The 22,214-nt window shown below is 44.3% G+C and overlaps 1 protein-coding gene across 1 annotated transcript in view; it reads left to right on the top strand.

The window, feature by feature from the left end:
- Positions 1-22,214, top strand: part of LOC144480062 (rho GTPase-activating protein 32-like) — a 159,999-nt gene that overhangs the window by 112,121 nt on the left and 25,664 nt on the right. Inside the window, exons 8-15 of the mRNA XM_078199235.1 lie at positions 1,487-1,569; positions 2,855-2,962; positions 3,814-3,959; positions 7,451-7,652; positions 8,203-8,357; positions 8,692-8,763; positions 11,326-12,666; positions 18,327-18,673. Of these exons, the coding sequence (XP_078055361.1) occupies positions 1,487-1,569; positions 2,855-2,962; positions 3,814-3,959; positions 7,451-7,652; positions 8,203-8,357; positions 8,692-8,763; positions 11,326-12,666; positions 18,327-18,673 (2,454 nt within the window). The remainder of the gene's footprint in view (positions 1-1,486; positions 1,570-2,854; positions 2,963-3,813; positions 3,960-7,450; positions 7,653-8,202; positions 8,358-8,691; positions 8,764-11,325; positions 12,667-18,326; positions 18,674-22,214) is intronic.

Raw genomic sequence — 22,214 nt, forward strand, 5'->3', positions numbered from 1 at the left:
TCAGTGCCGGGGGGGGGTGACACTTTCAGTGCGGGGTGGGGGGGGCGGGGTGGTGGCGGGGTGACACTTTCAGTGCGTTGGGGGTGGGGGGGCGTGACTGTTTCAATGAGGGGGAGGAGAGGGTCACTGAGGGAAAGGTTTGGGTTCTGCCAGGATCACTTGGCTCAAGACCCCTTTTTCAAAAAATGGACGGAAGAGCGAATTCCAAAAATGTGATAAGTCTGACTGCCCTTCACTTCAAGAGCATTGCTGTAGGAGTTCAGCAGGGTAGTATCCTAAATTGAACCATCTTCAGCTGCTTCATCAGTGATATTTCCACTATCATACTGTCAGAAATGGGATGATTGGTGATCATTGCACAATGTGTTCAGCACCATTTGGAATTCCTCAGATATTAAAGCAGTTTCTGTCTGCATGCAACAAGACCTGGATAATATCCAGACTTGGACTGATAAAAATGCCAGGCAATGATCATCTCCGATAGTGACAATCTAACCATTTCCCCTTGAAATTCAGAACCATCAGCATTGCTGAATCTCCACCATAAACATCCTGGCTGTCACCATTGACCAGAAATAAGTTAGATAAATACTACGACCACAAGAGCAGTCAGAGGCTGGGAATTCTGCAGAGTTCTACCCCCTGATTCTCCAAAGTTTTTCCACATCTGCAAGGTACAAGTCAAACGTGTGATGGAATACTCTCCACTGCTTGGATGATTGCAGCTCCAGGAGAGGTTCCTCCTGCGGGGGTGATGGCCTAGTGGTATTATCGCTAGACTATTAATCCAGAAACCCAGATAATGTTCTGGGGACCCGGGTTCGAATCCCGCCACGGTAGATGGTGACGTTTGAATTCAATAGAAAATATCTAGGATTAAGAATCTACTGATAACCATGAAACCATTGTCGATTGTCAGAAAAACGCATCTGGTTCACTAATATCCTTTAGGGAAGGAAATCTGCCATCCTAACCTGGTCTGGCCTACATGTGACTCTAGAGCCATAGCAATGTGGTTGACTCTCAACTGCCCTCCAAGGGCAATTAGGAATGGGCAGTAAATGCTGGCCCAGCCAGCAATGCCCATGTCCCTCAAATGAATAGAAAAACCCACTTGAGAAGGGCAGCAGATACATGGGAACACTACCATCTGAACGTTTCCCTCCAAGTCATGCACCATCCTGACTTGGAATTATGTTGCTGCTCCTTCCTGTTACTGGATCAAGAGCCTGGAACTCCTTTCGTAACAGCACTGTGGGTGTACCTACACCCAGATGGACTGCAGCAGTTCAAGAAGGCAGCCCACCTGCCAGCGCCCTCGCATCTCATAAAAATAATGTATAAAGGTATTGACTTTTTGTAATGAAGTTCGGGGTGGGGGGGCGGTGACTATGCCCGGTGAGGAGGGTGGGTGACATTGTTCAATGAGGGTGGGTTGCGAAGTGTTCAGTGATGGAGGCTGACTTTAACTGGTTGTGTCCTGTAGGATTCTGTGTCAGTCGCTTCAGATGAGGATCGCTTGATTAAAATTCATGATGTGATCCAGCAGCTTCCTCCTCCTCATTACAGGTAAGGGTTAACCGTTTGAGCACATGCCTATTCTCTCCAAAATAATCATAAAGTGGTTACAGTACACAAGGAAGCCACTCAGCCTATCGTGTCCATGCTAGCTGTCCACAAGAGTGTCTCAGCTCACCCCACTTCCCTGCCTTTTCCCCATAACATTATAATTTTTTCTATTCAGATAATGTACATCCCTTTTGAAAGCCATGACTGAATCTGCCTCCATCACACTGTCAGGCAATGCATTCCAGATCCTAACCACTTACTGCAGGAAAAGGTTGTCCTCACGTCACCTTTGGTTCATTTGCAAATCACTTTAAATCAATGCCCTCTGCTTCTTGATCCTTCCACCAATGGGAACAGTTTCTTGATATTGACTCTGTCCAGGCACCTCACGATTTTTAATATTTCTATCAGATCTCCTCTCAACGTTCTCCCTTTCCTCAATCTGCCACCTTCAGCAAATTGTGCACAAGTCACTCTGTTCCTGCAGCTACTTTATTTAGTATTGTCCCCTTGCTATTGTTTTTCCACATTCTTCCTCCCAAATTGTATCACATCATATTTCTTTGCGTTAGATTCATTTGCCATGTAACTGCCTATTCCACCAGCCTGTTCAAAGTCATCTTGGAATCTATCTCTGTCCTCCAAACAGTTCTCAATATTTACAAGTTTTATGTAATCCAAAATGAAGTTTGCTGTGATAAAGTTTGCACTGGAAAAATGTAGGAGGTGGAATATCAAATGGATAAATTTCTCTATGTTCCAATTAACATTGGTAATAGTAACTCTAATTTCTGATATACAGAAATACAATCGCAGCACTCAAAGGAAGAACATTAGAACTGCTACATTGGTAGGTTTGAGAGGTGGGGGGAATCTCTGGCCTGCAGTAACCCCACGCTGGTTACATGAATATCTCTGCCACACCAAGACCCATCAGCATTCTGAGAATCTGATGCACTTAGGGCACCGTCTCATAAGCCTTTTAATCACAACTGTTGGCACAAGTATTGTTCTTCAGTCTCCTTTAGGTCATTGTGTGCTGTATTCCTGCTCCCTTCACTTCTGTCACTTTAATAATTCCCAGAGCTGCATTAATTTACCCATGTATGAACATTAATATCACCAGAATGTCACATCTCCTGTAACCGCTTTCTTATTATTGAATTGACTGCCTTCGCAGCACTAGGATGAAGTGCGGGCTGCCATGTTTGTGAAATTCCTTCTTCACAGTCTCTGTTGATATTGTGCTGAATCTTGACTAAATTGTAATTTATTCTTTGTCCAGGACCCTGGAGTTTCTAATGAGGCACTTGGCTCGGTTAGCGACCTTCAGTTACATCACCAACATGCACACCAAGAATCTGGCTATTGTTTGGGCTCCAAATCTTCTGAGGTGAGAGCAGGTGGACTGTTAGCCATGGGATATGAGTTTCAATGTTGAGACTGTTTAAACATGCCTTTAACACGAAACTGACTTTGCCAGAATCAAAACAGTTAACCCCATGCCAAGTGTTGCAGCAGCAGCTGATTCCCTTTGTGACAGATGGCAGTAGAGCTTGGCAGTGATAAATGGCTGGAGACATATAATCAGGTCAGCCTTTAGAGATCACTGGTGACCCACTTACTGTTGCAGGCAATTTTTTAGGGTTAAAGTGACCGCTGAGATATAGGTTAATGTAGGTGAATGTTAGTACAGAGCAATGTACCTACTTAACAACTATGATAAAATTGAGGTTAATGTCACAACATAAATCTTTCTGTTCTTTAACTCAGCTATCAGATAATTAAGATAGAAGTAGCTTGTGATAGTTTCAAGAATGCTGTTGTTAGTGGTGAGTGCAAGTCATGAACTAAAAGAAGCTTGAAGATTTCCTTGCTTACCTGCAAGGCTATGGCTGCATATTGAACATTTAGTAAAATGTCTTATTCACAGATAACATAGATTGCCAACAGATACAAGATGTAAATTAAAAGAAACATGTTAAATCCTTTTATCAGGCACACCTACTGTTCCATACCTAATCCAGCAAAGGAGAGCATTCGGGGGGGGGGCTAATCCAGCAAAGGAGAGCATTGGGGGGGGGGGGGGGGGGGGGGGCGGGCGGTGGGGGGCGGTCGTTACTGTCACTGGGAGAAGTTTTGGCTGTGACTTGGGAGGTGTCCCTGTTCATGGAATTTCTGTTGCATGGGGGGGGGGGCTGAATTTTCCCACTTTGATTTTGGCTTCTCTGTATCTGTTCCCAGGTCCCGCCAGATCGAATCTGCTTGTTTCAGTGGTACTGCTGCCTTCATGGAGGTTCGGATTCAGTCTGTGGTGGTAGAATTCATTCTCAATCATGTGGACATGCTTTTCAGCTCCAAGCTCAGCTCAGTAATGCGAGAGGGTCCAGGTAGGTCCCATCCCATCCCGCTGGGTTATTTTGTTATAAACCTATTAGCATGATGAATATTCAGTGACTAAATTATCATCTAAATATCGGCCCCACATTCTCCCATGTCCCCATTGATAATCCGGGCTGGTTTTGTTCTGGAGTAGTCACGTGCTGGGCCTGCTAGGTTGAGGACAACTTTGGGACAACTCGACACAGTACCCTTCATTGTGGTTATGTCCAACCAGGACTACTCTTTCCTGTTCCTGCAGAAATGGTTAGTACGTTTGTTTTATTCCAGGTTTTTCTAACTGGTCAGCCAATAAAACTGAAAGCTAGAGAATTGCTGGCGCTATCTGCCTGTCAACTAACTGTAGGTCATTACTGAATCAAGTTGTATCCATGGTACAAAAATGATGCAAAGCAAGCCCACAGACATCAGCTGTCTCTCTTCAATACTGTGTATCACGAAGCTTCATTTCTTCAGAGAGAGCATTTTCTGAACAACCTGTGATGATTAGGCCCAACGTTTGCAAGTTATAAGCTTCAGCAATTAATCTGCAAACTGTCTTTGATCTGTTACTCTGACTGCCTAGTGGTTAGAATATAGGTTTCTAGCTAAAGTGGTTTCTTTGTTTAATTTGGAATCGGAGACTGTAATCCTTTCCTTTAATCCTTCTTCACAAGTTGGAACTGGAGTTTCATTCCATGTAAGCTGCTGTAGAGTAACCTCAATCTGTGTATTAAACAGTGACAATATTCCACCTTCCGCAGTATAGGCCAAAAGTCTTCCAAGCTTTGTTCTGTTCAGTTGGTTTCTGTCATAAAACTATGCTTTATATCAAAAAGATCATGTATTTACTGGCTGAAGACCATTGAATTTTAAAAAGATGGAAACAGAATTCAATGACTTGAAACAGCAATTACTAAGATGGCTGAACATTTGTATCACTGTCCTTTACATATGCTAAAGCCATTAAAATGGAGTCAGTCTGGCTTCAGAATCTGATGTGGAGATGCCGGCGTTGGACTGGGGTAAACACAGTAAGAAGTTTAACAACACCAGGTTAAAGTCCAACAGGTTTATTTGGTAGCAAAAGCCACACAAGCTTTCGGAGCTGCAAGCCCCTTCTTCAGGACTGAAGAAGGGGCTTGGAGCTCCGAAAGCGTGTGTGGCTTTTGCTACCAAATAAACCTGTTGGACTTTAACCTGGTGTTGTTAAACTTCTTACTGTGTTCAGAATCTGATCAGAGATAACACCTGAGAGGAATGTGAATGAGCCATATCTCCTGACCCATTCACAGAGCATCCAGACGTCACCTGGGCGGAAACCAACCATTCAAACTAATCTCTTGATGGTGAACGCTGGCTGAGAGTAGAATTCATCTCGCCATAATCTAATCAAATCAAAACTGCACCTGGAATCCACTAGCCACGACCATACTTGGATAACTGGTCAGTGTGGAGAGGGGATCATGTGACAAGCAAGCTAACCCTCTTTTGTATTTAAGAACTGCTTCTCCCTGGGCCAAAGCACAAGCAGAACAGATGCAAAAATGGCAGGACTCTCCCTCCCTCTCTCTATCTCCATCCTTCATACAGGTTTGAACACTGTTTGCTGTTTGACCTCCCGCATGTGGCAGGCAGGGTTTTAAGAAGCAACACGGCAGCTGCTAGCGTCATAAGAACAGAGAAATTGTCTGACAGCAGACTAAATCGCCTCACCACCAAATCCAGAGGCACCCTTGAGCTCAGCCTAAAACCGTACAAGTCATCAATCTGCAAGATTGAACTATTATTGGACTCTAAAAAGAGTACTTAATCCATCCTCCCATTCTGTAACTTGGGCATATGTGAATCTGTGTGCATATGTGCATGATGGTCAGAGCGTTTCTATTATTTTTATTAGACCGGATTAAGTACAATAAATATTATACTCTGTTATTTAAAAACTTTCAAGGAAATGTCCCTGTGTATGCCTTTGACAGTCATAGCACATAAACAGTTAACCACTCACTGAACTGGCAAGCATGTCATTGTCAAACCAATTTGCAATTAAATAAGTGGGAAAAAGAGGGGGAGCCATTCTGCCACTCTCACCTGAACATAGCAGTTTCCCCGTTTGTGTAGGATGGTGAATGAAAAAGTCACAGAGATGACTTTCCTTGTGGGTCCCTCCTGCAGATGAAATTCACCATTCACCCATCTCGAGAATTGGGAGTGAAGGGCTGTGGGAGAGGATGCTGTTCGGGAATGAGCAACGGAGGAATCGGATTCTGTTTGGCAATGAGAGACTGTGGGAAAGGATTGAGTTTGGGAATGAGGGGCTGTGGGATAAGTTTCTGTTTGGGAATGAGCGACAGAGGAATAGGATTCTGTTTGGGAATGGGGGGCTGTGGAATAGGATTCTGTTTGGGAATGAGGGGCTGTGGGATAAGATTCTGTTTGGGAATGAGAGGCTGTGGGATAGGATTCTGTTTGGGAATGAGAGGCTGTGGGATAGGATTCTGTTTGGGAATGAGGGATGGAGGGATAGGATTCTGTTTGGGAATGAGAGGCTATGGGATAGGATTCTGTTTGGGAATGAGGGATGGAGGGATAGGATTCTGTTTGGGAATGAGAGGCTGTGGGATAGGATTCTGTTTGGGATTGAGAGGCTGTGGGATAGGATTCTGTTTGGGAATGAGAGGCTGTGGGATAAAATTCTGTTTGGGAATGAGAGGCTGTGGGATAGGATTCTGTTTGGGAATGAGAGGCTGTGGGATAGGATTCTGTTTGGGAATGAGAGGCTGTGGGATAGGATTCTGTTTGGGAATGAGAGGCTGTGGGATAGGATTCTGTTTGGGAATGAGGGATGGAGGGATAGGATTCTGTTTGGGAATGAGAGGCTGTGGGATAGGATTCTGTTTGGGAATGAGAGGCTGTGGGATAGGATTCTGTTTGGGAATGAGGGATGGAGGGATAGGATTCTGTTTGGGAATGAGAGGCTGTGGGATAGGATTCTGTTTGGGATTGAGAGGCTGTGGGATAGGATTCTGTTTGGGAATGAGGGATGGAGGGATAGGATTCTGTTTGGGAATGAGAGGCTGTGGGATAGGATTCTGTTTGGGATTGAGAGGCTGTGGGATAGGATTCTGTTTGGGAATGAGGGATGGAGGGATAGGATTCTGTTTGGGAATGAGAGGCTGTGGGATAGGATTTTGTTTGGGAATGAGAGGCTGTGGAATAGGATTCTGTTTGGCAGAATGCTATGTGGTGGTTGTTTGGATTAAGAAATCGCATTGTTAATGATTCTGCTTTTGGTGGGGTGATTTTAGGATCTTTACAATGATGTCCTTGTCCTAGATTTCGGGGCCTGTTAAATTCAATGGATTTCTTTTTTAAACTCATTACAATATTGATCTTTCACATACCCACCAATCCCATGTAAACCAAGTTTGTTACTACCCAGCTATGAAGGGAAACATTTTGATGGTCATTTATCCTTCCATTTTTCTGTTCTTCTCTGCAGGACATGCATCTCTGTCTCGGCCCAAGTCCTTGCTGGTGTCGTCTCCCTCAACCAAACTCCTCACCCTCGAGGAGGCCCAGGCTCGAACCCAGGTCCAGATCATCTCCCCTGTTAATTCAGACAGCAAGTACATTGAAGTGGGTGATGGGCCTGCAGCGCTGCAGGGCAGGTTCCACACAGTCATTGACTTCCCAATTGAGAGGTAAAATAGCAGTGCCACCTTTAAACTCTTCCTTTGCAGCAGGTGTTTAGAAATGTGTTCAGTAATCTGTGACAGAAACACACCACCAATGGCCCAGAGTCTCTTGATTGTGCTGTCCTTACTGTGGATAGGGTCCCCACTCTCTCCCTATTCTGTGAATTCCTGGTTTTGTGCTCTCCCGCTCGGTGTCGCTCTCCTGCTCGGAGTCTCTCCTTCGCCCCCTCGGGATCTCGGCTCCCCTTCGGTCGGTCTTTTTCTGCAGGCTGGAGAGTTGTGCTTGTTGTTATTCACACTCACTCCATTTCCCTCTCCTTCTCTTAAGACCCTCTTTAAAACCTGCTACCTTGACCAAGTTTTTGCTATTTCCGCCTAATATCTGTGCCTTTAGTGTCAGATTTAGTCTGATTCCACCTCTGCGATACATCAAGGAATGGTTTTCAACATTTAAATTGTGTAAGTGTACATTATTGTGATTTGTGGCGTTCTTTACCTGTTTAGAATGAAGTGTGTCACATTGTTTCATGCTGTATCTTTCACTATCCTTTTCCAGGAAGAGAACAATCAGCAAACCCAAGAAATCGCCTGTTGGTACCTGGCGCTCTTTCTTCGGTCTCAGGTCCGAAGGCAAGTCCTCCTCTGTGACCAAGCGGAAGCTGCAGCGGAACCCCAGCGAGCCGACGCAAATGAAGTCCATGGTTTTGGCAGGTGGGTGTTTTCAGATTAATTGAGGAGAATGTGCTTTCCTGTTTCTGCTCTTGCTGAGGTACCGCTACACCACCTTGTGGAAGTGATTATTAGTCACATGCAAGAAGACACCATGAGTGTTGCCAGGTTACTCAAATGAAAGGAAGCTCATTCCTACCCCTCGCTGCTGCCTTTAATTCTGTACCAAATGAGGCACTGGCAGGCTCGACAGCATGGTAGAAAATCACTTCTAAATAAGTTTTAAATCATCGATTCAGCAGCTATGAGCAGTGTGATAGACAATTATGTTTGGCTTCCTTCTGATCATTTTGCGATTGTTTTGTCTTCCCATCAGCCAGGGGTGATTCAGGGACACTTCGCTCTGCTAAAAGTGAGGAGTCACTTTCATCTCTGCACAACGTTGAAGGTTAGTGCAATGCGTTCACTATATTTCCCTGGGGTCTTACATATTGAAGTATGCTTGCTATATATTCCAGTATCTGTATGTATCAGCATGTTTGTATAAAGAACAAAGAAAATTACAGCACAGGAACAGGCCCTTCGGCCCTCTAAGCCTGCACCGCCCATGCTGCCTGACTTAACTAAAACCCCCTACCCTACCAGGGACCATATCCCTCTATTCCCACCCTATTCATGTACTTGTCAAGATGCCCTTTAAAAGTCACTACCGTATCTGCTTCCACTACCTCCCCCGGCAGCGAGTTCCAGGCACCCACTACTCTCTGTGTAAAAAATCTGCCTCGTACATCTCCTTTAAACCTTGCCCCTCGCACCTTAAACCTATGCCCCCTAGTAATTGAAATGTGCAGTATAGTGCAGTAGGTTTCTGTATTGTACCTGTTCACTTATTCCCTGTGCAGCAACTGGGCTGATATTCCTTAATCAGGAGGTTACTCTGTTACAGCCATATCCTGTAACACTCGTGTAATATAGCACAAGACTTTCACAGTGTTACTGGGCTAGCAGATAAAGAGAGAGTCTATTCTTCCTGTTTATTGTTCTGATTTTGATGAGTGCGTGGACAGTGATTTATTTACTTAGTTAATGTGGTCCTTCCTTTACAATCTTTGCAATTATTTATCAGTTTGTGATGTGACAAATTTAACATTTTTGTTAATTGACTCACTTGCTGTGCTTCCCAGTCCTTACACCATTATAATGTTCAATCTTGCAGTTAGGCAGCCTCCAGAGTGAATTAAACACTTTGTGTATTCTTGTTGTGTACAAATATTAGGTTAGCTACTTGTTTACCAGATCAAAGGTAAGAATTAATTAACAGATGTCCTTTTATTGTGATCACTCTTCCAGATTACTGAAGGATTTGAGATTAAAAACACTGGCGTTGTAGTAAACATGAAGCTAGCACCAATATTGTGCAGCTTAATTGTGTTAAAGCAGTTATAACATTTAGCAGGACTGGAAAGGATAAGCTGGTAACTAAAAATTATGTCCTGTGCTGGTCAGTGTACATTGGAGGAAACAGCAACTCTTCCTCTCGAGGAATGGTGCTGGAATATACAAATAGGAGAAGATTTTAGCTCATTGCTGATCTGTTTCCGAACTCCATCTACCTGCAATGATTACATACAAAATACTCCCACCTAAAAAAAACTACCAATTAAAAATCAAAAATAAATACTCACCCAGTCTGGCGGCATGTTTGGAGTGAAAAATAGTGTTTAAAGTTTATTTATTAGTCACAAGTAAGGCTTACATTAACACTGCAATGAAGTTACTGTGAAATTCCCCTAGTCGCCACACTTCAGAGCCTGTTCGGGTCAATGTACCTAACCAGCACGTCTTTCAGACTGTGAGAGGAAACCGGAGCACCCGGAGGAAACCCACGCAGACAACGTGCAAATTCCACACAGACAGTGACCCAAGCTGGGAATTGAATCCGGGTCCTTGGCGCTGTGAGGCGGCAGTGCTAACCACTGTGCCACCGTGCCGCCCAGGTGCTTCGGGTTGATTTTGTTTCTTCAAATCTGGAAAATGTTCGATGTGAAAGATTTTAAGCAAATACTGAGGCAGGGAAAATGGCAGGTCTGCGATAGATTAAAGGCATTAAATGGCATTGGGGTCTGCCGCAGGTGTAAATAGAATAATAAATCATCAACTGCTGCTGTCCTCAATAAAAACAGACAACTTGTCTCTCCCCCACCCCCTCTTCCCAGTTCTGTACTTCCTTCAAACTGGCTGCCGCTTTAACTTTTTCCAGTTATGAAGGATGATCAACTTTGTTTCTCCCTTGATAAATATTGCGAGTACTTCTCTCATTTTCTGTTTTTATTTTAAATTTCCAGCATCCAAAGTATTTTGGTTTTATAAAAATCTGTCAAGCATGGTCTCAGAATTTTTAGGTAGCATCCCCCAACCTCAAAAGATGTCTGCGGGAGAAAATTCCGGAATTCCACTGCTCTATTTGTAAAGTGATGCTTCCTGCCATCGTCCCTGTACAGCCTTATTCTATTGTGCCTGCCTGTACGCATGGAATGGTGCTTTCAGATAGCTTTCCTACTTCTGTTACTGTTTAGCATTTTCATCCGATGATCAAGGTTGGAATGATACCAAGAAGACTGACCCATGTTTGGTTGACAGAACATTCGGTCAATATCAGGGGGTAAAAGAAAATTAATTGACACATTTTGGGTCAACAGGATGTGTTAGAATGCAGTGTGTTCAAGTCCCACCTAACCCTCTGGCCTGCTAGTTATTTAATGCAGTCTTGAGGGCAGGAATCTGTTTTCCAGAGCCACATGAGAGAAAGTTATTAAACAACCTAAGGGATGGCCATGCTCTGAAATTCTGTCTAATGACAAGAGAATCATGTAACTTGTAAAATAATTCTGCAATATGTATATATATATAGAAATGTAAATACTGTGGTCCACAATGTGGTTTAATTGCTCATTTTGCACACTGATATCACAACCCCACAGTGAATAATATGCTGCTTGTTCTTTCCTAGGAGAATCAAAGATATACAGACCTAGAAGGCCTCGGTCTAGCAGTGATGCTCTCTCAGTTTCCTTCAGTGCTGCTGGCCTTCCAGGTCTCAACCACTGCAACTCCTATGATAACTTACCCGACGATGAAGATGAAAGAGAAGATGCCATGCACCAAATCCCTGCACTGTTGTCTCCCAGAATGGAGGAAGTAGAACTGAGTCCACCAGATATGGGAGCAGCAGGATTGGACTTTGATCCAATGTCCTTTCAGTGTAGTCCACCAAGGGCAGAGCTTGCAGGTCCTGACAGCAGCACATCTCAGCTGGATTCCTCAGCCAGTGGCAAAGACAAGTCAAACAGCAGTAAGAGGGAGTCAGATTTGGGCAGTGCGTGTCTGACCCCTGGTAGTGCTACTAGTTCTGAACCAGTCTCTCACTCCCCAGATAAGCTGATGAGCCCCTTCTTCTCTCCAGATCTAAGCCCCACTGATGAGAAACTGGCTAAACCAACCTCTTTTGCAGAAAAGGTGGTTCATGCTTTCTCCCCTAAGATTGGGCGCAAGTCTCCCAAGTCTCCTCTGTTGACCATTTCTGAACCGATGACAATTTCTGTACCAATGCGAGTATCTGAAATGATTGGCAATATGGCAACTGTTTCACTGGGTACATCTCCACCTCACACAAACCAAGCAGGGAATAGCAATGTCAACAAGTCACCTCCACAAATGATGTCAATGCTACTGAAGACCAGCGACATGCAACTACCTGAGGGATGCCGTCAGGAGATCCACACCAAACTCTCTGCTGCAGTACCAGAGTCGGAGGCCAAAGAGCAAAGTTGGCATGATCAAGCCTATCACTATAAGGCTATACAATCTACCCACTCACAAGCAACAACAAAATGGCAAAATCCAGATTGGCATACACTGACCAATCAGAACAAAACTACACCACCTACCCATTCTCAAATGGGAACAAAGGAGCAAAATGCAGATTGGTATGATTTCCCCAATCAAAACACGTCTACACCATCGACCAATTCACAAACCGAGGTGAAAGGGCAAAGTCCAGATTGGCTTGAACTGACCAATCAAAACAAGGCAGTATCATCTACCCAATCACAAGCAGGGACAAAAGGGAAATACTCAGATTGGCCTGAAGTAATAAATCAAAGCAACTCTGTACCATCCACCTTTTCACAAGCAGGAACTCAAGGGCAAAGTTCAGATGGGCATGAACTGGCAATTCAAAGTAAGGCTGTACAATCTACCCATTCACATGTGGAACCAAAAGGGCAAAGTCCAGACTGGCATGTGCTGATCAATCAAAACAAGGCAGTACCATCCACCCATTCACACACCGGTAAGTGGTAAAGAATTGTTATGCTAGGTATATTGGGAGAGGGTCACAGCTGTATTTCAGGTATATGTGCACCACCAATGATGAAAGTCATTGCAATGAGAAGAAAGCCTTGTATGTCCTGAGTTGTAACCCTCCACACTAGGGTTGGTGCACACCAGGACTGGTGCTAAGGCTGTAACAGTGAATTTGGCGAAGAGGGATTTCAGATTTTCAGACACAATGTGGACAGGTTGTGTTGCTCAATGCCTTACTATCTGATAGCTAATTAGACCCAGTTTCCTTTTCCTTTTACCCTCCCCTTCTAGCACTAATTTGTGCTGGGCTAGCATTCCATAGTTAATGACAGCCTTATGTGGCCAGATTAAGCTGCTGCTCATTGGCCATCTAAACTGTTTGTGGGGGAGGGACACAGTGCATTGGGCACTTCTTGTTATTCATCCATGAGATGTGTGTCACTGACTAGGTCAGCATTTATAGCCAAACCTTATTGTCCTTGACAAGGTGGTGGTGAGCTGCCTTCTTGAACTTCTGCAGTCCATGTAGTATAAGTTCACCCACAGCACTGTTAGGAGGAGAGTTCCAGGATTTTGACCCAGAAACTGGAATATATTTCCAAGTCAGGATGGTGTATAACTTGGAGTAAACATACAGGTGGTGTGTTTCAACGCAGTGACTTATATTTTTATAATGCCTTTAATGTAATGAAAGGTCCCAAGGCACTTCACAGGAGCATTACAAAACAAAGTATAATATCTATCCACGTAAAGAACTGTTAGGGCAGAAGAGTAAAAGCTGGGCCCAGAAATAGGTTTTAAGAAGTAATTTCCAGGAAGAAGGCAAGATTGAAAATGGAGAGGTGTAGGAGGGAAATTCCAGAATTGTGGCCTAGACCATTGAAGGCATGGCCATCAGTGATGATGCAGTTATAATTGGGAATGCATAAGAGGCCAGAATTAGACGAGCGCAGATATTTTGGAGGGTTGTGGAGTTTGTCCCAGGCAGAGACTATAAAAGAATTTGAAATCAAGTGTGACAATTTTAAAACTCTTAATGGCATTTGCTACCAAATAAACCTGTTGGACTTTAACCTAGTGTTGTTAAAACTCTTACTACAATTTTAAAATCCAGACTTTGTTTCACCGGGAGCCTGTGTAGGTCAACGAGCACCATGGTGGTAGGGGAATGAAACTTTTCAGTTAAAACACAGGCAGCAGAGCTTACGATGACTTTACATTTCCAAGGGTAAAATGTGGGAGACCAGCCAGCAGTACGTTGGCATAGTTGAGCCTAGAGGTAATGAAGGCATGGTAGAGAGTTTCAGCTGCAGATAAGCTGAGACTGGGAAGAGGTTCAGCAATATTTGGATTCGTTGAGGCTACATTCCATCAAATGTTGCCTTGATGTCAAGGGTAGTAATTCTCACATCACCTCTGGAATTCAGCTGTTGTCCATGTTTGGATCAAGGCAGTAATGAAGTCAGGAGCTGAGTAGCTGTTGGGGAACATTAATGAGCAGTGTATTGCTGAGTAAGTGCCTCTTGATAGCACTGTCGACAATATCTTCCATCACTTTGTTGTTGATTGAGAGTAGACTGATGGGCAGTAAGTGGTTGCATTGGATTTGACCTAACTTTGTGGACAGGACATAACTGGGCAAAATCCATATTATTGGGCAGATGCCAGCCTTGTAGCTGTATTGGAACATCTTGGCTAGCAGTGCAGCTAGTTCTGGGGCACAAGTCTTCTGTCCTAGTGTCAGAATATTGTCAGTTCCCATAGTCTTTTCAGTATTCAGTATCATCAGCTAATATTATGTGAAATGAATCAAATTGTCTGAAGACTGGCCTCCTTGATTTTGGACCTCAGGAGGAGGCGGAGATGGATCATCCACTTGGCACTCTCAGAATCACAGAACTGTTACGGCACAAAAGAAGGCCATTTGGCCCATTGTGTCTGCACCGGCTCTCCAAGCGAACATTATGTCTTAGTGCCATTCCCCTTCCTTTTCCCCTGCACATTGTTTCCATTCAAATAATCATCTAATGCTCTGTTGAATGCCTCAATTGAACCTGCCTGTGCAACACATCCAGGCAGTGCATTCCAGACCCGAATCACTCATTGTGTGAAAACATTTATTTCTCAGATCACATTTGCTTCTTTTGCGAGTCATCTTAAATCTGCGTCCTCTCACTCGCGATCATTTTACGAGCAGGAACAGTTTCTCTCTATCTACTCTGTCCAGCCTCATCATGATTTTGAACATCTCTATCAAATCTCCTCTTAGCCCTCTTCTCTCCAAGGAGAACAATCCCAACCTCTCCACTCTATCCTCATAACAGAAGTTGCTCATTCCTGGAAACTTCTTGTAAACCTCTTCTGCACTCTCTCCAATGTGTTCACATCCTTCCTGTAGTGTGGTGCCCAGAACTGTACACAATATTCCAGCTGAGGTCTCACTAGTTTCTTGTATAAGTTCAGCATAACCTCGCTGTTGTACTCAACCCCCCCTATTAAAGCCCAGAATACTATATATCCTTTATTAACTGCTCTCTCCACCTGTCCTGCCACCTTCAATGATCTATACACATATATACCCAGGTCCTTCTGCTCCTGCAACCTTTTTAGAATTTTACCCTTTATTTTATATTGCCTCTCCATGTTCTTCCTATCAAAATGCATGGTTGGCACAGTAATGAGCACTGCTGCTTCACAGCACCAGGGACGTGGGTTCAATTCCGGCCTTGGAAGACTGTGTGGAGTTTGCACGTTCTCCCCATGTCTGCGTGAGTTTCCAATGGATGCTCCAGTTTCCTCCCACAGTCCAAAGATGTGTAGATTAGGTGGATTAAGGATGGTTGAGGGGAGGGGTGGTAGGGGTGCGGTTTGGGCCGAGGTAAGATGCTCTTTCAGAGAGTTGATGTAAACTCAATGGGCCGGATGGCGTCCTTCTCCACTGTAGGGATTCTATGGGTTTAGTGCATCTCACACAACTCCGCATTGAACTTCATTTGTCACCTATCAATGATCCTGATACCAATCCCCTGGGGTACACCACTACAAACCTTCCTCTAGTCTGAAACATATCCATTGACCATTACTTTCTGCCAATTTTGTACCTACGTTGCTACTGTTCCTTTCATTCCATGCGCTATAACATTTCCCCCAGGTCCGTTGTGTGGCACTATATTGAATGTCTTCTGAAAGTCCATGTACACCAGATTAACAGCATTACCCTCATCGACCTTCCCTGTTACCTCCTCAAAAACACAATTTCTCCTTTAGACATCCATGCTGGCTCTGCCTAATCATCCCACATTTTTCCAAGTGACTTCTAATCCTATCCTGAGTAATTGTTTCTGGAAGCTTGCCCACTACCAATGTTAAACTGACTGGGACTGTCCTTTTCAACCTTTTGTGAACATGGGCGTAACGTCTCCTGTCCTCAGGCACTTCCCCTGAGTCTAGAAAAGACTGGAAGATTATGGTGCTCCCACAATTTCCATTCTCAATTCCTTCAATATCCTTGGATGCACCTAATCCAATCCCAGTGCTTTGTAAACTTGCAATACTGATCAACACTTCCTCATCAATTTTGAACCCTTCTAAGGACAGAATTTCCTCACCTGTCACCATGTCCTGGGTAGCATCTACCTCCTTAGTAAAGGTGGATGCAAAATATTCATTTAATACCTCACCATGCCCCCTGTCTCCCTATGTAAATTCCCTTTTAGGTCCCAAATTGGTCCTTTACCACCTTTTTACTGTTCATATGCCTATAGGAAACTTTGGGATTCCCCTTTATGTTGGCTGCCAGTCTTTTCTCATTATCCCTCTTTGCTTCTCTAATGTGCTTTTTCACCTCCCCTCGGAACCTTCTGGATTCCTCTTGATTCTCAATTGTATTTTCTACCTGACACAAATCATATGCACACTTTTTATTCCCTATCTTAATTTCAATCTTCTTTTTCATCCAGAGAGCTCTGGATTTGTTTTCCCTACGTTTCCCTTTTCGGGAATATACCTGGACTATTTCCAGACCATTTCTGTTTTGAAGGTAGCCCATTGTTCAACTACAGTTTTTCCCACAACCTTTCCTCCCAGTCTAACCGGCCCAGCTCCGTTCTTGCCCCATTGAAGTCAGCTCTCCCCCAGTTAATTATTTTCACTCTGGATTGCCTGTTATCCTTTTTGATCATCACCCTAAACCTTACAATGCAATGATCACTGTCTCCTAAATGTTCCCCCACTGACACTTCATCTACTTGGCCCACCTCATTTCCAAGAACCAGATCCCACAGTGCACCCTTTCTTGTTGGACTGGACACATACTGCTGTAGGACACTTTCCTGGACACATTCTTGGAACGTTTCCCCTCTCCACCCTTTACACTATCACGGTCCCAGTCTGTATTTGGATAATTAAAGTTCCCCATTACAACTACTCTATAATGTTTGTATCTTCTTCATCCTTCTCACAAGTGGGTGGTCTATAGACCACACTGAGCAATGTGAATTCACTCTGTGTTCCTTAGCTCTAGCCAAATCGATTGTGCCTTTGAACCCTCTGGGACATCCTCTTTCTCCAGCACTGTAATGCTCTCCCTAACCAATACCACCACCCCTCTCCTTTTCCTTCCATTTCTTTTTCTGAACACCTTGTACCCAGGAACATTTAACACCGAGTCCTGCCCTTCCTTGAGCCAGGTCCCTCTCATCACCACAACATCATATTTCCACATTGCAATCTGTTTCTGTAACTCGCCAATCTGATTTACAATGCTCCGTGCATTCACATACATGCACAATAACCCTGATTTGGACGTCATTACTTTCTCCCTTACCCTGACCTCACCTATTAACTTACTATTCTCTATACTTGTGCTTTCTGTCTCTCCCAGTATTTTGTGCATCCTGGTATTTCTCTTTAATATTTCCTCTTGGTTGCCGCACCCCTGTTGAATTAGTTTAAACCCTTCCAACGGCATCAATAAACCTCCCCGCAAGAAACTCAGTCCCAGCTCTGCCAGTTGCAATCCATCCGGCTTGTACAGGTGCCATCTCCTCCAGAGGGGAAAGAACAGTTCAAGGAAGGTGAATAAAGCACAGGGATTTGCAGTGAAAAAGCAAGGAAGTGGGTTTGGATGCTATTGTTTCAGCCACAGTGGAGTGGAAGATCCAGTTCCAGATATTCCACTGCAGGGATATCAAAGTCAAAAGAGAGAGAGGGCAATGAAACCAGACTTCTCATTACTAATAAGAGCTTGAAAATATTTGACTGGGACATTCAGGGGGTCTAATAAATGGTTCCATAAGCATGAAACCCATTGAGAAAGGAAATTGTGAATGTGCTGAATCAACGAGTCAGGCTTATCTTTCAGAGTTAAAGTTTGCTTGGAAGAGTTTAAGAAGAGGAAGTATGATTTAAAAAGGAATTGGATAAAGAAAAATATAATGAAGTAACAATGAAGGGATCAGAGCAGCTAATACCAATGTTGACGTGGGTAACCTGGGTTGAGTGGCTTCCTCCTGTGTTGTGACTTCTATGAAGGTGCTACTAATATGGCAACATTTGTAAAAGATCAAGTCATCAATAGCAGGTTGTGGGCTATTTGCAAAGGTCTTTTTCGGCAAATTAATATTTGTTCTTTTGTTTGCTCTGCAGTGACTCCAGTGGAATCCCCTCAGGAGGCTCCTCCGGTTAGCTCTGTACCTCTCATTCCACCACCTCCACCCCCAAAGAGTGCTGCTCGCCTACTGGCACTGGCCCTGGCTGAAAGTGCCCAGCAGGCCACTGTGCAGTCTCAGAAGAAGCCTCAGCCTGGGCGTCAGGCCTCGGGGGATCAGAACCTCTACCCTACCCCTGCCACAGAGCCATGCCCAATATCAGCTGCCTCAGCAACTCCAACAACAGCCAGCTATCAGATAACTGTGCAGCCAACTGTCGAACCGCAACCTGCGACTGGCCAGGTCCCTCCCAACACTACGACAGGGCCCACAGCTTCAGGCCAGGTAAGGGAAACAAATGATTAATCTGCCAATTGGACTCTGAGAATTTGGTACAATTCCTCTTCTAGATTACTGACTAAACAAAAGTAAGTGTAGACATTGAGTAGTGCTCAGTGCAATGCCTTCTCACCAGGAGCAACAATGCAGATGATCAGTACTGAAAATACTGTTGGTTGGTTTAGCTCGGTTGGTTGGACAGCTGGTTAACGATGCCAACAGCGCGGGTTCAATTCCTGTACTGGTTGAGATTATTCATCAAGCCCTCATCGTCTCAGCCTTGTCCCTCGCCTGAGGTGTGGCGATCCTCAGGTTAAATCACCACCAGTCACAGTCTGTGGTCATAACAAAGAACAATACAGCACAGGAACAGGCCCTTCGGCCCTCCAAGCCTGCACCGATCATGTGTTCCTAACTAGACCATCCGTTTGTATCCCTCTATTCCCAGTCTGTTCATGTGGCTATCTAGATAAGTCTTAAATGATCCTAGCGTGTCTGCCTCAATCACCTTGCTTGGTAGTGCATTCCAGGCCCCCACCACCCTCTGTGTAAAATACGTCCTCCGCATATCTGTATTGAACCTTGCCCCCCCTTACCTTGAACTTGTGACCCCTTATGTTTGTAATTTCTGACCTGGGAAAAAGCTTCCAACTGTTCACCCTATCTATGCCCTTCATAATTTTATAAACTTCTATTAGATCGCCCCCTCAACCTCCGTCTTTCCAGGGAGAACAACCCTAGTTTACTCAATCTCACCTCATAGCTAATACCCTCCATACCAGGCAACATCCTGGTAAACCTTTTCTGCACTCTCTCCAAAGCCTCCACGTCCTTCTGGTAGTGTGGCAACCAGAACTGGACGCAGTATTCCAAATGTGGCCTAACCAACGTTCTATACAGCCACAACATCATATGCCAACTTTTATACTCTATGCCCCGTCCAATAAAGGCAAGCATGCCATATGCCTTCTTCACCACCTGTTCCACCTGTGCTGCCACCTTTAAGGATCTGTGGACTTGCACACCCGGATCCCTCAGTGTGTCTATACTCCTGATGGTCCTGCCATTTATTGTATAGCTCCCCTCTGCATTCGATCTACCAAAATGCATCACTTCGCATTTATCTGGATTAAATTCCATCTGCCATTTCTCCACCCAATTTTCCAGCCTATCTATATCCTGCTGTATTCTCTGACAATGTTCATCACTATCCGCAACTCCAGCAATCTTTGTGTCGTCCGCAAACTTACTAATCAGACCAGCTACATCTTCTTCCAAATCATTTATATATCATAGAACCATAGAAATCATAGGATCATAGAAACCCAACAGTTCAGAAAGAGGCCATCTGACCCACCGAGTCTGCACCAACCAGGCCCTATCCCCATATCCCTAAATTTACCCGCTAATCCCTCTAACCTACGCATCTCAGGACACTAAGGGGCAATTTTAGCATGGCCAATCAACCTAACCCACACATCTTTGGACTGTGGGAGGAAACCAGAGCACCCGGAGGAAACTCATGCAGACACGAGGAGAATGTGCAAACTCTGCACAGGCAGTGACCCAAGCCGGGAATCGAACCTGGGCCCCCTGGAGCTGCGAAGCAGCAGTGCTAACCACTGTGCTACCGTGCCGCCCCTATATATATATATCACAAACAGCAGAGGTCCCAGTACAGAGCCCCTGCAGAACACCACTAGTCACAGACCTCCAATCAGAAAAAGACCCCTCCACTGCTCCCCGTCTTCTGTGGCCAAGCCAGTTCTGTACCCATCTAGCTAGTTCACCTTTGATCCTGTGAGATTTAACCTTTTGCACCAGCCTGCCATGAGGGACCTTGTCAAATGCTTTACTAAAATCCATGTAGACGACATCCACGGCCCTTCCCTCGTCAATGATTTTTGTCACCACCTCAAAAAACTCAACCAAATTTGTGAGGCACGACCTCCCTCGTACAAAACCATGTTGTCTATCGCTAATGAGACTATTCAGTTCTAAATGTGTATAGATCCCATCTCTAAGAATCTTCTCCAACAATTTCCCTACCACGGACGTCAAGCTCACTGAGCTATAATTATCCGGGTTATCCTTGCTACCCTTCTTAAATAACAGGACCACATTTGCTATCCTCCAATCCCCTGGGACCTCACCTGTGTCCAATGAAGAAACAAAGATTTCTGTTAGAGGCCCAGCAATTTCATCTCTTGTCTCTCTCAGTAATCTAGGACAGATGCCATCTGGCCCTGGGGATTTGTCTACCTAAATGCTTCCTAAAACACCTAACACTTCCTCCCTTGTAATTGCGATTTGTTCTAACGGGTCTACACATCCCTCTGAGAAATATTCAGCAGATTCAGCATCAGTGGAAGTTAATGTTTCACAGTGATGACCTTATATCAGAATTCTTTATCCGTTCTGATGAAAGGTTATCAATTTGAAACTTTAACTCTGTTTCTTTCTTCACAGATGCTACCAGACCTGCTGAGTATTTCCAGGATTTTCTCTTCTTATTCTGATTTCCAGTGTCTATAATATTTTGCTTTTTGTGACCTATTCAAGTTGATTTCTCTTACTGACATACGGAATAGGAACAGAAGTAGATCTCGAGCCTGCTCCGCCATTCAATGAGATCATGGCTGACCTGTTTGTGTGGAGTCCCACGTTCCTCATCTACCTTCAATAATCTTAGATGTTTACTGAGCAAGGGAATCAATCTACCTCTGCCTTAAAAATATTCAGTGATCCCGCGTTCATCTCTTTCTAAGGCAGACTGTCCCAAAGTTGCACAACCTACTGAGAGAAATAAAATTCTCCTCCTCCCTAATTTTAAAACTGTGCCCCCTAGTTCTGGACTCACCCACAAGAAGAAACATTATAATACGTCTACAGGCTCCAATCTATCCACAACACATGTTATTCCTTCAAAGAACTCTAGTAAATAGGTTAAGCATGATTTCCCTTTCATAAAACCCTACCGATTCTTCCCAGTTACCTTGAACGTCTCTAAGTAACCAGCTATAACCTATTTAATGATTGATTCTAACTCCTTCCCCATGACAATGTCAAGCTAACTGGCCTATAATTTCCTGTTTCAGCCTCCATTATTGAATATTTCCTAACTTCCAGTCCGATAGAACTTTTCCAGAATCTAACAAATTTTGGAAAATTAACACCAGTGAATCTACTACCTCTTGTAAGACCCTATAGTCAAGTCATTTTGACCCAGAGATTTGTCAGCTCACAGCTCCCTTAGTTTGCTCAGTACTGCTTCCCCAGGGATTATAATTTCACCAACTTCCTCTCTCCCTTCCACCTCCTGATTTACAGCTATTACTGGCCTGTTTCTTGTATCTTCTACCGCGAACGGGGCGGCACGGTAGCACAGTGGTTAGCACTACTGCTTCACAGCTCCAGGGACCTGGGTTCGATTCCCGGCTTGGGTCACTGTCTAGGTGGAGTTTGCACATTCTCCTCGTGTCTGCGTGGGTTTCCTCCGAGTGCTCCGGTTTCCTCCCACACTCCAAAGATGTGCGGGTTAGGTTGA

This window comes from Mustelus asterias, chromosome 27 (assembly GCF_964213995.1).
Source record: "Mustelus asterias chromosome 27, sMusAst1.hap1.1, whole genome shotgun sequence".
Classification (NCBI taxonomy): domain Eukaryota; kingdom Metazoa; phylum Chordata; class Chondrichthyes; order Carcharhiniformes; family Triakidae; genus Mustelus; species Mustelus asterias.